This window comes from Myotis yumanensis, unplaced genomic scaffold, assembly GCF_028538775.1.
Source record: "Myotis yumanensis isolate MYYU_CA2020_CCGP unplaced genomic scaffold, mMyoYum1.0.hap1 SCAF_3, whole genome shotgun sequence".
Classification (NCBI taxonomy): Eukaryota; Metazoa; Chordata; class Mammalia; order Chiroptera; family Vespertilionidae; genus Myotis; species Myotis yumanensis.
Genome location: NW_027223754.1, coordinates 31085828 through 31100977, shown reverse-complemented (window position 1 = coordinate 31100977; position 15150 = coordinate 31085828). Strand labels below are relative to the sequence as shown.

Genomic DNA, 15150 nt, shown 5'->3' with positions numbered 1-15150 from the left:
GTTTTAATAGATGGATCAGGTTGTCCACACCTGACCCCACTGATCAATTATAAAATCACTTAAACTCGCATCTGTGCATCCTATACCGATGCACTGGGAAGGACACAGCACCCTCCAGGAACAGTTCTTGCTTAAAAGGTGAACCTGAGCCTAAGGAAGCTTCTAGATCTAGCTGCTAATTTAGAGAAAGTCAAGGGTAGAGAATCATGTTACACAACACCACAAGGTCATGTGTAGCAGGTCCCCAACGCTGGGGATTGGCAGCCCCAATGACCTAGTTTCTTCAATAGCAACAACAAAACGTTACTGAAAATAAGTAGAAAGGAAGAAGAAACTATTATAAGAAAATTAAAAGATATATCAGCCAAATGTCATGTTTGGACTTTGGATCCTGATGCATAAACAGAACAATTTTTTGAGAACAAAGATGTTTTTGAGACCAAAATCAGGAAAATTTGAACAGAGGCCGTGTAGGAGGTGACTTTAATGAATTATTATTCATGTCATTAGACATAATAATGGTATTTTGGTCAGTTCTGTAAATAACAGAGATAAAAATAAGCACCAATATCTCTCCTGCAGGGAAGCAGAGGACCAGATGGCTATCCAGGCTCTGTGGGATTCCAGGGACCCAAGGTGAGCTTGGTTTTCGTTCGGATGGTTTTCACTTGGTTTCTTTGGATGGTGTTCTGACCACCTCTTACTCACCGTGTTGGACAAGGAGGTATCCTCTAACCCAGTGGTCACCAACCGGTGGTCGGTGAGGTCCAAAAGGTTGGCGACCTCTGCTCTAACCTATATAAGAATAGATAACTGAGCACACAGCATCTATTAGTCACATTATCCCAGCCTTAGGACGCTACAATGCCCTGCAGGACCCCACTGAGCAGAGTGAACCAGTGGGGCTGGGGGAGGGGCTTTGTAGTAACAAGAGGGTGGGACACCCCTGGTCCCCAAGGGAGGATATGACTGACATGTTTGGATAATTCACGGGCCAGCAGAGAAGTGAAACCCAGTAGGATGAGGACCAGGTGGGCTGCAGCTGCACCAGCTGATGGGGAATCCAGCCAGGTAGGGAGCCCTTTCAGCTGGTGAAGACAGCGGAACTCATAGTTAGGCCTGTGGGACCCAGAGAGGCTCCAGGTCGTTAGCTCTTACAGTCCAGGTGGCATTGTATCAGGATGTTGTTGCATCCCCCCGCCCCCCAGCTCACCCTACAGGGTGACTCAGATGCCGTTATCAACAACGGAACAACCTGCCCTGCAGAAAGCAGCCCCCTGACTGGCTCCAATGTTTGACAAGGATTTCAAAGTGATGTTGGCAGCTGTGCACTTAGTTGTCTCTTGGTGTGTCTGGGATGCAGGACTTGCTGCCTCAACATAATGGAGATGGTGCCCTAGGCAGAGTCTGTGGTTCAGTTACTCAGAAGAGAACGCTAAGCTCCAGGTCCACTGCAGCTCTGTCCTTCGGAACCAGGCAGTGTCCAAAACTCCAGAAGGCCGGTCTCACATTCTTGTTTTCCTCTTTTATTTTTTTCTCCAGGGAGAACTGGGTGACCCAGGCCCCCCCGGCCCCCCTGCCTACTCCCCCCATCCTTCTCTAGCTAAAGGTTTGTATGCGATTTCTCCTGCATGAGACTAATGCATTCTCTTATGTTATGAACACACAGCCATGGACTTTCAAGAAAGATGTGTCCATGTAAAACAAAGCAAACAAAAGATGTTTAGGACACAGCCTTTATAGACTTTCTGTCTTGTGTGCACCTTCCCACATGGCCTCAGTGTGGTGTCACAGGAGACCCCCCCTTTTGCCTCTGCCTGAGAGCACTCCCACTCTCCAGGTGAGACCCCTCTATTGGGAAATCCTCTGACCTCGCCATCTACAGCATCGCTAAAGACACCCAGTCCTTCTGCTCAGCAGGCCTCCGTAACCCTGACCAACCCTAACCCACCTTCACCAGTTCCTGCTCCCACCAAGATGCTTACGCTCCAATGCTAGCCTGAAACCCAGTCCGGGTCACAAGCTATAATCTGTACACAGTCACCTCCCTTTAGACTTCAGGGAACTAAATCACCAGATATGTGCGCATGACCTAAGAAGATGCTGCGCATACAGTTGACCCTGTGTGTGAATGAAGGATTGTGCGTGTGTATGGCTAATGGTCTTGTTAGTTTAGCTCAACCTTCCAAAATACTTGAAATATGATTCCAATTCTGTGGAAAGAGCAATGGTCTGTGAACCTTTTCGAATGTGCACCCCTCTAAATAATTGTTTTAATGTTTTGAGCACTCCCCCCAAATAACCATACATATATTTATGGATAGGTGATTTATCCATGTTATCGGAGGTTCTATGAAGGCAGAGATTTTAGCCTATGTGGTTCACTGCTGTATCCCCAGTTTCTAGAACAGATCTAGTTGGGGCTCAGTAAATATTTATCTGAATGACTGAATAACGTACATGCTAAAACTTATACATCCGATAGGGGTTTTAAAGGATTAGGTGTTTTTTTAAACATATTTTCATTGATTTCAGAGAGGAAGGGAGAGAGGGAGAGATAGAGATATCAATGATGAGAGAGAATCATTGATCAGCTGCCTCCTGCACACCCCTCACTGGGACTTGAGCCTGCAATCTGAGCATATGCCCTGACTGGGAATCGAACCATGACCTCCTGATTTATAGGTTGATGCTCAACCACTGAGCCACACGACCCGGGCATGGATGAGGGTTTTTATGTGGGATTTCTTAAAATATATTTTATTGATTTTTTACAGAGAGGAAGGGAGAGAGAGAGAGAGAACTAGAAACATCGATGAGAGAGAAACATTGACCAGCTGCCTCCCGCACACCCCCCACTGGGGATGTGCCTGCAACCAAGGTACATGCCCTTGACCGGAATCGAACCCGGGACCCTTCAGTCCGCAGGCCGCGCTCTATCCACTGAGCCAAACCGGCTAGGGCTTTATGTGTTTTTTTTAATAAAAATACTCTAATGCTTCCTTCCTGTACCCAGTAGACCAGCCGTGGGCAAACTACGGCCCGCAGGCCGGATCCGGCCCGTTTGAAATGAATAAAACTAAAAAAAAAAAAAAAAAAAAAAAGACCGTACCCTTTTATGTAATGATGTTTACTTTGAATTTATATTAGTTCACACAAACACTCCATCCATGCTTTTGTTCCGGCCCTCCAGTCCAGTTTAAGAACCCATTGTGGCCCTCGAGTCAAAAAGTTTGCCCACCCCTGCAGTAGACCATCTGGCTCACCCCTATCACATATGCCCAGGGGTCAAGGACTCGCTGTCCCACTTAGATGTGACCCACGTGTCGGTTTAATAGCTACTTTTGCCTGTCTTTATCCAACATGCCAAAGAACATAGCGATGCCACTTTGTGTTTATTTTCAGATGAAGCTTGTTTAAGCATTCATTGTAACTCATCCAACTTCTCATAGTCATGAGAAGCCGACCCAGGCAGGAGCTGAGGCTCAGGGGAAGAGGGACTCAAAGAGAAGCAGCGCCCCATCTCCTTGCCCCCTGGCACGGTGCCTGGTGCATGGGAGGAGTCCTAATCATATCATTTCCCTCTTTATTCTCACTTTAGACTCAGCTATTTATCCAGCCTGATTTTCCACCACCTCTGCCCCTCCGCACCCTGACAGCCCAGTCTTGCTGAGCACTCCCCGCTCTACTGTCAGTTTGGGCTGATCTCTGAATGCCCTTCCCTCGCCATCCTCTGCCCTCTCCCTCTTCTGTCTCCTCAAACTCCACCCCTATCCAAAACTCAACTGTCAGGTTACCTGCTGCAGGGAACTTGAATGGCCCAGGCACCCTGCTTCACCTCTCTGTAAAATTGGGACTCTGATACTATCTATGTCACATGGTTTATGGGAATCAAATCTTTGTAAAGTATTTCACACGAAGCCTAGTGCACACAGCAATAGCCCCCAAACCTACTTCTGCTGTCTTTATTCTCCATGGTCCCTCAATATCAGATTTCCCCCCAAAATAATCTCCCCCTCCTTTGAAGCCTCTCTGTATCTTTTTGGCCTTAGTTGCCTCTCCATTGTTTTAGGATCTGTATAGGGATCCTGCCTTACCCCTGTTGACTGGGAATGAGCTCCTTGAGAACAGGAAGTAAGACACATATTAAACATCTGGCCCCCACCATACTTCACACGTGTGCAGGGTATTGGTAAATGTGTCTTCAGTGAAACGGTGACCATCGGTCACGGACCTAGACAACCATCCTGTTCTTATCATGAGGCCTGTCTCGGTTTCAGGTGGCAGAGGTGACCCAGGATTTCCAGGGGCCTATGGAGACTCAGGAGCTCGGGGTCCACCAGGAGACCCTGGCCCACCAGGCTTCCCTGGCACGTCCATCATAGATGAAGGTAATGTGGCTCCACAGTATCAAAGCTAGAACCAAAAGTAAGTCCCCTCGGGTCCTCACAGAAACCACTGGCCCTCAATGGCTGGTGCTGCACTCTTTCTCATTGAGTGGGTTTAGCAGCTGTGATGGGCCTCCCAGCCACGTCTGGATATCTTCGCAGAACAACTGGCTCTGTGACAGTAGCTCTCCCACTAGGTTAGACCTTGCCGCTGATGAGTAACTATCATGATTCTGTCAGTTGGCTGGGAAGAGCATGAGCAGTCAACAAATGCTGTTGCCAGGTGTTGTATAACAACTCTCAGGCCATTGTTTGGGGGCAGGAAGAGGGGCTTTTTTAAAGTAGTTGGAAATGATGAGGAACTATACCACTGGCATCGCCCATTACGTTGCTGAATGGACTGTGAATTTACTAGTCCTGCTGGTGGCCTCCTATGGACGGGAAGGCCAACGCAGCTGCTAAATATCCGAAGTTTCACACTGCTGGTGATGCTGTTGGATTTTCAGATGTGAAGAGAGGCTTCCCTGGTGAAATGGGACCCAAAGGCTTCCCAGGAGAACCGGGCATCCCTGCGCTATACCCCGGCCCACCAGGAGTTCCGGGAAAGCCAGGATCCGAAGGCCTCCAGGGGCCCGCCGGACCACCTGGACCAGACGGTAAGTGGATGGAAACTCATGGGAGGTGTACATTCTAGTGTCCAGACAAAGAAGTTGGGCCCCAGACATATCTTCACTTGGGCTTTCTGCACAATAATGCCGTAAACCAGTAGGCAGTGCATTAGGGTGTCGCAAGTTCCCTGCAGAGCCAATAGAAAAAGCCAGTGATGAAAGAAGGCCAAACCTGTTGAGTAGCAACAGTGCCTTGGATATTACATAGTCAGGGTTGTCTGTCCTTCAGTGAAACATGGGAGAGGTGCCCGCTGGAAGCAGATGAGAGCTGAAAGCTGTCGGGTGATAAGTTCCAGGCACCTTCTTCCAGGGCGGAGGCCTCACACCTTGACCTGCAGCCTCTCTCCACTGTTTAGCCAACAATCTTAAGCAGACTTAGTCATGTCTTCTCAGCCCATGCAGAGCCAAAGCTACAACTGAGCAGGTGGCAATAGTTGATGACAAGAAGGGATGGGTGCACCATCTATAAAAAGAAGTGGCAGCCATTAGCCAAGGCCAAGATGAAAAGCTGTGAAAATCAAGAAAGTAGGCAAGCATGAGAGTCTGTCCCCACATGCCACCTAGGGGGCATCATCAATTCATAGCACAAAGTGGCGTTTCCCGTGGCGGGTCTTTTAGTTGAGAATGCTCTCAGGAGGCAGGGAAGTGTGCCATCAAACATGGTTATTCATGTCAGCCTCTGAGTTTAAAGAGTTGTGCTTTGAACATTGTAGAATCTCTTCATGGGAACATGTCATCTCCTGAAGAGATTGGATAGTTGAGGCATTAGAAGAAAACCTGAGGTTACAATTTCTTTCTGTGTTACATGGACCACAATTGAGCAGCCTCTTCTTTCCAAAATATTTGACTTTAAATCCTCTGACATCACCCCTGGTGGTCATGTATGGCTTCCTCTCTGCAGAGAGGAAGAGCATCACATTTGCTAACAGGTAGTATTTGATGCCAGTTAAAGGTCAATTCAGAGACCCGACCTTTAACTGCTTTGGGAAGACCTTCTCTAGAAGGAAAACTGGGGGAGCCTTAGGAGCCTCTCTAGGCATACTTCTTCCACTAAAAGATCAGCAGTCACTTCTCCGACTCTGTTTAGAATTCCACAGTGAATTTTTAAGTCAATATGGCTCTGTGCTTCCAATTTTCCTTTGACCGGAGAAACCAGATTCTCACATTCTTTTAAACATTTTTAGGTGCAAGTATTTCCCTGGAAATTGCCAAATAGTTTGAGCAGTGATATCTTTATTTTATTTTTTATCCTGGAAATAATACTTATTACTGTGACATTCTTTATAATGGCTACATTGCCATGAGTGTTATATTTCCTGAGTAAATGGTATTGGTTGAGTTTTCCTTTTTTGGCAACAGAAAGCGCTGTGTTAAAAATAAAAGCATAGCCCAGCCAGTGTGGCTTGACCTATGAACCAGGAGGTCACCGTTGGACTCCTGGTCAGGGAACATGCGCCAGTTGCAGGCTTGATCCCCAGTAGGGGGCGTGCAGGAGGCAGCCATAATTCTCATCATTGATATTTCTATTTCTCTCTCCCTCTCCCTTGCTCTCTGAAATCAATAAAAATATTTTTAAAGTACTTTTGGAAAAGTAAAGGAAATACATACATGTATACATACATACATATATACATACATACATACCTCTTTAAAGGACTTTGATTGAAAGCCAACCTTGACATTATTCCTGTGACTAAATTCCTTTTTTATAAAGACACAAACACATACCATCTTGCTTAGTAAATTTATGATTTACTAACATAAGTCACCTGTAGAAACATTAACTTATTTCTGGTTTACATTGTAGACTGAAGAGAGAATTTATAAAATAGGTGGAATGGTATTTGATAGATTTTATCAACTAAAAATTTTAAAAGCATGCAGCTTAAGTTCCCTTTGACTATTTATCTTACCGCACGACACACAATTTCCAATAAACTTTGTGTTTTTTTAGCAATCTCTTGTACAAAATGTAGCCACCCATAATGGCCTTTTTAAAAACACTATCATGTATTATAAGAATTTAATATCAATGACCGTGATTCACTCAGAGTTTGACTGTTCCCCTGGAATGAATTGTTGGATTTTTTTCTTATTAATTGCATTTCATCCTGTTTTTGTGTGTGTGTGTGTTGTTGCTGATGAAAATCAGAATTTTCAGTGATTTGCAGTTCCAGCAAAATCAAACCGTGAAGTCAGTTTTTTTTCTGAGCTAAATATTTTGCTTACTCCTAGTTCCAGCTCAGTTAACTTAATCAACTGTGGGGCAGGGCAGTTCCATTGTGTCTGTTCTAGAATAAGACAAAACACTGCCTGATTTGTTCAGGGAACGCATCTTGACAAATCTGAGAGGCACACTGCTACTCTGTAGGACTTATTTGAAATTACTGATTTATTAGATTTAAAAAAGAAACAGGAAGAAGGAAAGCTGGCATCGCATAGCCACACTTGCCTTTTACTAGATTTACAAACACTCTAAGGAACACACACAACTTCTGTCTCACATGTAAAATGCTGATCTCCCTGACGTATCTGGGATTAAACAGCTACCCATGGTACTGTACTTCTCATAACATATTGGAAGAACCTGTAGACATAAAATAAAGCCACAGTCTCAGCCTGGACTGCTCTTGACCCAGTAACCAAGGCCCCATGGAGCCACCTCCTGGGGGCGCCATTCTGCTCCATCAGCAGCCTCTTGGGCATGGGATGCAGCCGACATCCCCTCCCTCACACACTCTCTTCTGGCCTCCCATGATGCCCCATATTATCTCAATGACCCTTTTTTTTTTTAGGATCATTTGCTGACTCTTCTGTGTCCCCCTCTACCCGTCCATCCAGTAGATGATGGACTTCCTTGAAGTTCCTTCTTGGACCCCCTTTTCTCTCTGTACTCTCTACCTAAGGGAACTCGTCCATTCACATGAATTTAAGTACAAACTCTATGCCAGCACTCTCTCTGGAGCCCAGGTCCGTGTTCTGAGCTCCAAATACAAACTGCTAACTCAACATGTAGTCACCACTGTATGTATCACATACATCTCCAACTCTGTGTGTCCAAAACTGAACTCGGCTCTCCTGCTCCCCAGCTCCTCCACCCACATGCCCCTCTCCTGGGACTCACCCATCTCTACAGACCCAGGAACTCAGGCCAGAGCCCTGGGAGTCACTGTGGTGTCTCCCCCACCCACACAGCGAATCCATCGCCAAGTCCTAGTGATTCTGTCTCATGAATCTTGAGTCAGTCCATCATTTCACTACCTTTGTCCTAACCCAGTGGTTGGCAAACCGCGGCTCATGAGCCACATGCGGCTCTTTGGCCCCTTGAGTGTGGCTCTTCCACGAAATACCACGTGCGGGTGTGCACATACAGTGCGATTGAAATTTCGTGGCCCATGCGCAGAAGTCGTTTTTCGGCCTGGGCGAGTCTATTTTGAAGAAGTGGCGTTAGAAGAAGTGGGGGGGGTGTCAGTCAGTAGGGCGATGGGATACTCAGCCCGGGGGTGGGGCGGGGGGGGGGCGCACAGGATTCATGCACGAATTGAGTGAGCCAGTCAGTCAGCAGTCTCATTGTGCAGTGGTTAGTGCTAGTCGCGTCCGCAAATCGCGTGCGGGTGACAAAAGATAGACGAAACAAGTATACAAGACAAGTGTGGATGGGAGAGTTGGAAGGGGTCGACCTCAGCGAAAGTACCTCAATCAGAGGCCAGCTTAGGAGTACCCTAATTAAGTTAATAACAATGTACCTACCTTTATAGTTTAAGTTTAAAAAATTTGGCTCTCCAAAGAAATTTCAATCATTGTACTGTTGATATTTGGCTCTGTTGACTAATGAGTTTGCCGACCACTGTCCTAACCAAAGCCACCACAGTATCTCTTGCTTATTAGTCTGCTGAACTAGCCCACCCAGTCAGGACCTGCTTCTATTCTTTCTCTCCTGGTAATTGGCCACCCAGCCAGTGTGTCCGTTTTACCTGTAAGTTAGATTGGGTAACTTCACGCTTAAAAACCCTTTCATGACCTCCTGTTGCCCTTGGGATAAAATCCAAACCCCTTTCCTTAGACCACTAGGCTGGCATGATCTTCTTCGCCTCCCTTTCTGCAATTCTGCTCCTCACTCAGCACCCTTCCTACCTCCGATACGTTTCAACAAGCTGATCCTCTCTTGGGAACTTCCCTCCTGCCCCCTCTTGGCTGGCTGGCTTTTAGTCTTTAGGTATTAAACTGAGTGTCAAGTTCTCAGAAATGACTGTCCTGATGCCCTCTCTCCCTGTTACTTTCTCTGAGCCCCCTTCTCACAGCACTGGCCATAATTGACACTGTGACGTGTCTGATGTGTGCCTCCACATCCAACCAGTAAGCTCCATGTGGTTCTGTTGGTTCTGTTTCCAGCTGTATACACAGCTCCTAGCACACTGCCAGGCACAGCGTGGGCACTGCAAATGTTCAATGAATAAATGGATAGATGGATGCATGAGAGAGATGATATTAAATGTGTAGTGAGATCAAACTACATGGGACAAGAGTCACTGCCACCTTTCCATAAAGATTTAGTTACCTAGGCACGCTCTGACATTGAGATTCTGATATCATTTTCCCAACTAGATAGCAAACGTTTTTAAAATTGGTGTTTTCCTGTCCTTCCTGCCTCCTTGGTGGCCTCATTCTCTCCTCTCAGATACCAGGAGGTGGGTATGGCCGCGTGTATTTTAATTTGTTGGAGGAGTTTTATTGGATCTTTGGAGCTATGAGCATGATAGAGTTTAGCAGTGAGGAGAACAGAAATGTCAGGGAGACTCAAATTCCATGCCCAGCAGTGATGTTTCCTGCACATGTGCAACCCCAGTCCCACCACAAGATGGTGCTCCTCTCAAATGCGATTTGGAGAGTTCTGTTGGCTTTTAGAGTGTATTTCTTACCTTTGCCCAGATCCCTGCTTGGAATTATTGGAGCCCTGCAGAGAGTGGCAGGACTTGGAAAGTATCTTGATCCTAGTGAAAGGGGTGAGAGTCGGGAGAGTGGGGGTGACCACACTGAATCCAGATGGGCCCCAGGTTATCTACATTAATTACACAGACCCCGGTGTGCATGTGCGTATGGTGTGTGTGTGGGGAGACGTATGTTGGTGTGTGCACCCATTCCGGGGGAGAGGGCAGAAGAGGGAACCGACTTAACTTTAATATCTACTTTTACTTTGTTGTTTTGTCTTTGGGAAACCAGACGTCTGTTGATAACCTTAGAATCCAAGTCGTTAGCAAAATACATGGTTGGAAAATCAAAATTTTGCTTTTGACTCAACGTTTCTCAAAAGGAAAGATTTTTATCTTTAGACTTTAATAGAAACACTAAATTCACAGGCTCTTCACATTCCTTTCCATCCCTGAAAGCAATGACCACAAAACAGTCTCCCTTTCTCTCTGATGAGTTTTGGAGTGGAATTGAGGGGTGGGGGACATTTTCACTCTGTTAGGAGATTTAGCTGCAAACCTTCCAGCACTGGGTTCGGCGAGATGTGGAATCCCCTAGGTCAGTGATGGCGAACCTTTTGAGCTCGGCGTGTCAGCATTTTGAAAAACCCCAACTTAACTCTGGTGCTGTGTCACATATAGAAATTTTTTGATATTTGCAACCATAGTAAAACAAAGACTTATATTTTTGATATTTATTTTATATATTTCAATGGCATTTAACAAAGAAAAATCAACCAAAAAAATTAGTTCGCGTGTCACCTCTGACACGCGTGTCATAGGTTCGCCATCACTGCCCTAGGCTGTGCTAACGTGCTGCCCTGTGGATTTTCTCCTTAGGTTTCCTTTCTGGCCTTAAAGGAAGACCCGGGAAGGAGGGCACTCCTGGGTCCCCCGGTTTCCCTGGGGCTCGCGGACAGAAAGGATGGAAAGGTAAGGGGTGTCGGGAACAATGGAGAAGGGGTGGGGGGAAGACTTGGCCCTTCTGAGTCCACTTCACCCTTTGCACTTGTTCTGAAATGAACACAGTCCTTTAGTTCTGCCCTGGCCCCCTCTGTCTTCCATGCAAGTGTCACTGAAGTCAAGGTGGGTGATGTGCATTAAGTTTTCTGTGCGGCCACTTAGCACTCATTTGCTCACCCTTCTCTGTTCTCCGTCTGCCAACTTCCTCACTGAATGTTCAAGCACTGGGCAAAAAAGATGAGCAGTGATTTCTCCGGCTGACCTCATATCCGAGGGCCCAGCTCAGGGCAGTGTGACAAGGATTTGTAAGGCACCTGCCCGCTGCAGAGTGCTTGCGGAGGAATCGTCTGGTTTGATCCTACGGCTGACCCCTGGGTTAGGGGTTAGTTAACGGGCGAGGAGGTCGAGGCTCAGAGGAGTCATGCGGCCTGCCCGTGTCTCACTCCCACTGGGTGGTAGAAGTGCCACACCTTGGGGACACTGCCCTAGCTCAGTGCCCTTTCCAGGGAAGGGTCGCCAGGTGGCCCCTTGTCTGTGAGGCTGTCAGGTACCTCGGTGAGGCCTGCTTAGCTCTCCCGTTCCTGGGCGTGAGTAGCATGTTTGGGCTTTAACCACATCTGAACCTTGTGGATGTGTGTGGCTGTGTGCCCCACGATGGACAGCATTAACTGCAGGATCAGACATCTGCGCATGAGCTGTGCAGCCCGGCCCCACTGAGCCATCGTCTGTCATCCTTTCCCCACGGGCCCCCTGGCTCCTGGGAAGCCGGCCCTACCACCAGCACAGGCTCCCCGAGTCCGGCCATGGCGAGACTGAGGGAGAGAGATGGCATGTGTTTTCTCTCCCCACCTGACCTGGGCCTCTAAGCCTCGGCTCTTGCCACGGCTTTCCTTCACCTAGACCCTGAGACCCCGTCTCCTCTCCTCGTCCCTGAGACCCCGTGGTGGCTTCCTGAAGCCCCTCCACTGAATCCTGCACTCTACACACACCTCTGCAAATGGTCCCATTGTTTAAGCATCTCCAGTAAACATTGCAGTAGAATTCTGCATGCAGGAGTGTGAAGACCAGAGTAGATGATGGCCTGAGAGTGCGGAGTTGCCTCAGTTCCTCCCTCCACCTCCAGCCCAGCCCCCCATCCCACTTATGCTCCTGTCCCTGCAAAGCCAAGAAGACTGTTTAACCTGTGCTTGTGAATGAATAACGAGTCCCTCCCTCTCCCTCACATTGCAGGTGATGTCGGGGACTGTAAATGCGCAGATGATCAGTTGATCCCGGGTCTGCCAGGGCTGCCAGGACAGAAGGGCTTACCAGGCTTCAGCGGGGAGCCGGGGACGAGAGGGATTCTAGGAGACCCTGGCCATCACGGCACCCCTGGGTTCCCAGGGTTCAAGGTGAGAGACAGATTCCATCACAGAGCTGACAAGGCATCCTTAACGCCTATCCCTGTTCCCCCAGCTTTTGTTTAGTGAATTAACACAGCTTTGGACAGCAACACTCAAGCACCCAACACTTCACCCAAAAGGGCTACGTATTCCGAGGGGAACTTTAAAACTTTTGCTTGGTAGAGATATGAAACAGTGCAGCCAGTGTGGAAAACGGTGTGACGGTTCCTCAAAAATTCAGTCATAGAGTGGCCCTCTGACCCAGAAAGTCCACTCCTAGGTGTAGACCCGAGAGACTGAAAACGCATGTCCGTGTAAAAACTCATGTACAAATATTCATAGCAGTATCAATAATAAGAGCCCAAAGTGGCAACAACCCAATGTCCATCCACTGGTGAGTGGATAAACAAAACATACTATCCCCATACAATGGAATATTACTCAGCCATCAAAAGGAATAACATACTGACACATGTTACAGTGTGGACGAAACTGGAAAGCATGATGCTTAATGAAATAAAATAGGCACAAAAGAACAGATGTTATTATTCTATGTATATGAAGTGTTCAGAACAAGCAAATCTAGAAACAAGTAGATTGGTGGTTGCCAGGGACTGGGAGGGCCGGGCGGTGGGGAGAGAATGGGGCTGACTGGTTAATGGGCACGAAGATTCTTTTGGGGGTGATGAAAATGTTCTGCAATTAGATAATGATGGTTCCATAACCTTGTAAAAATACTAAAAACCACAGGATTGTATGCTTTAACTTGGTGAATTTTATGGTATAAGATTATACCCACCCTACCCCCAAAAAAATAACTTCTGGCATTTTGAATGTAAAGCATCTTACTTAGAAAGCACTTACCTCTTCAGATGTAGTACAGAACTCGTGTAGCATTTTATGAAAGCTCCCTTAACCCAATCAAACCCAGATCTGCATGTGAGTCATGGTTCACTTTGTACGAATGTATGAAACTCCCTCCCACAAACTCCCTGTGTATATCAGCTAAGTGGCCTTTATTTCATGCCTTATGAAAAGATCATCTGGAGTAGATTTTTCTTCCGTGGCAGATTTTTTTTTAATATATTTTATTGATTTTTTACAGAGAGGAAGGGAGAGAGATAGAGAGTTAGAAACATCGATGAGAGAGAAACATCGATCAGCTGCCTGCTGCACATCTCCTACTGGGGATGTGCCCGCAACCCAGGTACATGCCCTTGACCGGAATCGAACCTGGGACCTTTCAGTCCGCAGGCCGACACTCTATCCACCAAGCCAAACCGGTTTCGGCTCCATGGCAGATTTTAACTAACCATTTCAAAGCAAATTTCAGATGAAGGCAAAGAAATTATACTTTTGTGTGTGTGTGTGTGTACTTAAAAGGAGAACCGAAGCCCGGTCGGCATGGCTCAGTGGTTGAGTGTTGACCTATGAACCAGGAGGACACAGTTCACTTACCAGTCACGACACATGCCCAGGTTGCAGGCTCGATCCCCTGTGTGGGACTTGCAGGAGGCAGCTGATCAATGATTCTCTCTCATCATTGATGTTTGCATCTCTCTCTCCCTCTCCCTTCGTCTCTGAAAGCAATAAAAATACATTTTTTTGAAAAGAGAGAGAACCGGGGAGGGTTATAAAGTGAGAAGCCTGTCATTTTATATATTTAGCAGTGGAGAAAGGTTGCTGAGGACACTTGGCCAAGGACAGTTAGGGTGGCCGGGCCCCATTGCAGGACAATGGCAGCCCCTCAGAGCTTCTGGTGCAGAAGGTTGTAACACCAGTTTTACAGGCAAAAATGAGACCCGAAGCACCTGTCTATTCCAGACCCCAGATTTATCAGGAAACAAATAGCCATTTCCAACTAAAATTAGTAGATGCTACGTTTTATCCTAGTTTAAAAATAATCATGGCTTTCTATTCCTTTAAACGGGTAGGTAGTGAGAACTGCAAACTTAATGGCAAAACTGGTAGAATCTCAGATTGTTTGTAAAATGATTGAATATTTTCTGGAAGTCATATGATCCCCTTTTGTGCACCTGTAAACTCTGAAATCTTCCCAAAGCACAGGCCTTGCCCAACTGTATCTTGTACACACCCACAGCATGTGTGTTCAAATATCTCTGATGTGTTTGTGGTCTCGTATTTAATTCTGTGTTTATATGTCAGCCAACCCCACAGTAGCAGGAAGGACTAAGGTGGTTTTTTGTTTTTAAATATTTGTACTGATGGAGTCTGGCAGAGTTTTGGAAGTGTGGGAATAATCGGTCAAGAAATGAATGCATCCGTCCATTCATGTGCCTAACACCTACTTTTTAAAAAATTTATCTTTATTGTTGAAAGTATTACAGATGCTCCCCATTTTCCCCCCAATGGCCCCCCTCCCCAGGCCTTCACCACTATCTTGTCTGTGTCCATGGATTATGGGTATATGCATATAAATTATTTGATTAATCTCTTTTCTTCCTCCTACCCCCCTTCCTCTGATATTTTTCAGTCTGTTCTATTTTTCCATGTCTCTGGACCCATTTTGTTTATTAGATTCCCCATATAAGTGAGACCATGCAACACCTGCTTATTAAGCAGAGTCTGTGTGTGAAACACTGTCTGGACACAAAGATTTTCATCATTCTTTTCTGCAAAGATCTAAGTCAATAAACCAAGTATCTGTGGAATTTTTTTAGGAGAAAGGAACTCATAATCACTGTAACATTCCACTTAATTAAACCAACACTAAAAGCTCCCATAACCTTGCAATTAAAAACTACCACATCGCACATATTGA

At 46.4% G+C, this 15150-nt stretch overlaps 1 protein-coding gene across 2 annotated transcripts in view; it reads left to right on the top strand.

The window, feature by feature from the left end:
• COL4A2 (collagen type IV alpha 2 chain) overlaps positions 1 to 15150 on the top strand; it is a 180658-nt gene that overhangs the window by 131928 nt on the left and 33580 nt on the right. For both annotated transcript variants that reach the window (XM_070408599.1, XM_070408598.1), the window contains exons 17-22: positions 583 to 636; positions 1543 to 1609; positions 4281 to 4391; positions 4895 to 5044; positions 10864 to 10956; positions 12217 to 12377. In XM_070408599.1, coding sequence (XP_070264700.1) covers positions 583 to 636; positions 1543 to 1609; positions 4281 to 4391; positions 4895 to 5044; positions 10864 to 10956; positions 12217 to 12377 — 636 coding nt within the window. The remainder of the gene's footprint in view (positions 1 to 582; positions 637 to 1542; positions 1610 to 4280; positions 4392 to 4894; positions 5045 to 10863; positions 10957 to 12216; positions 12378 to 15150) is intronic.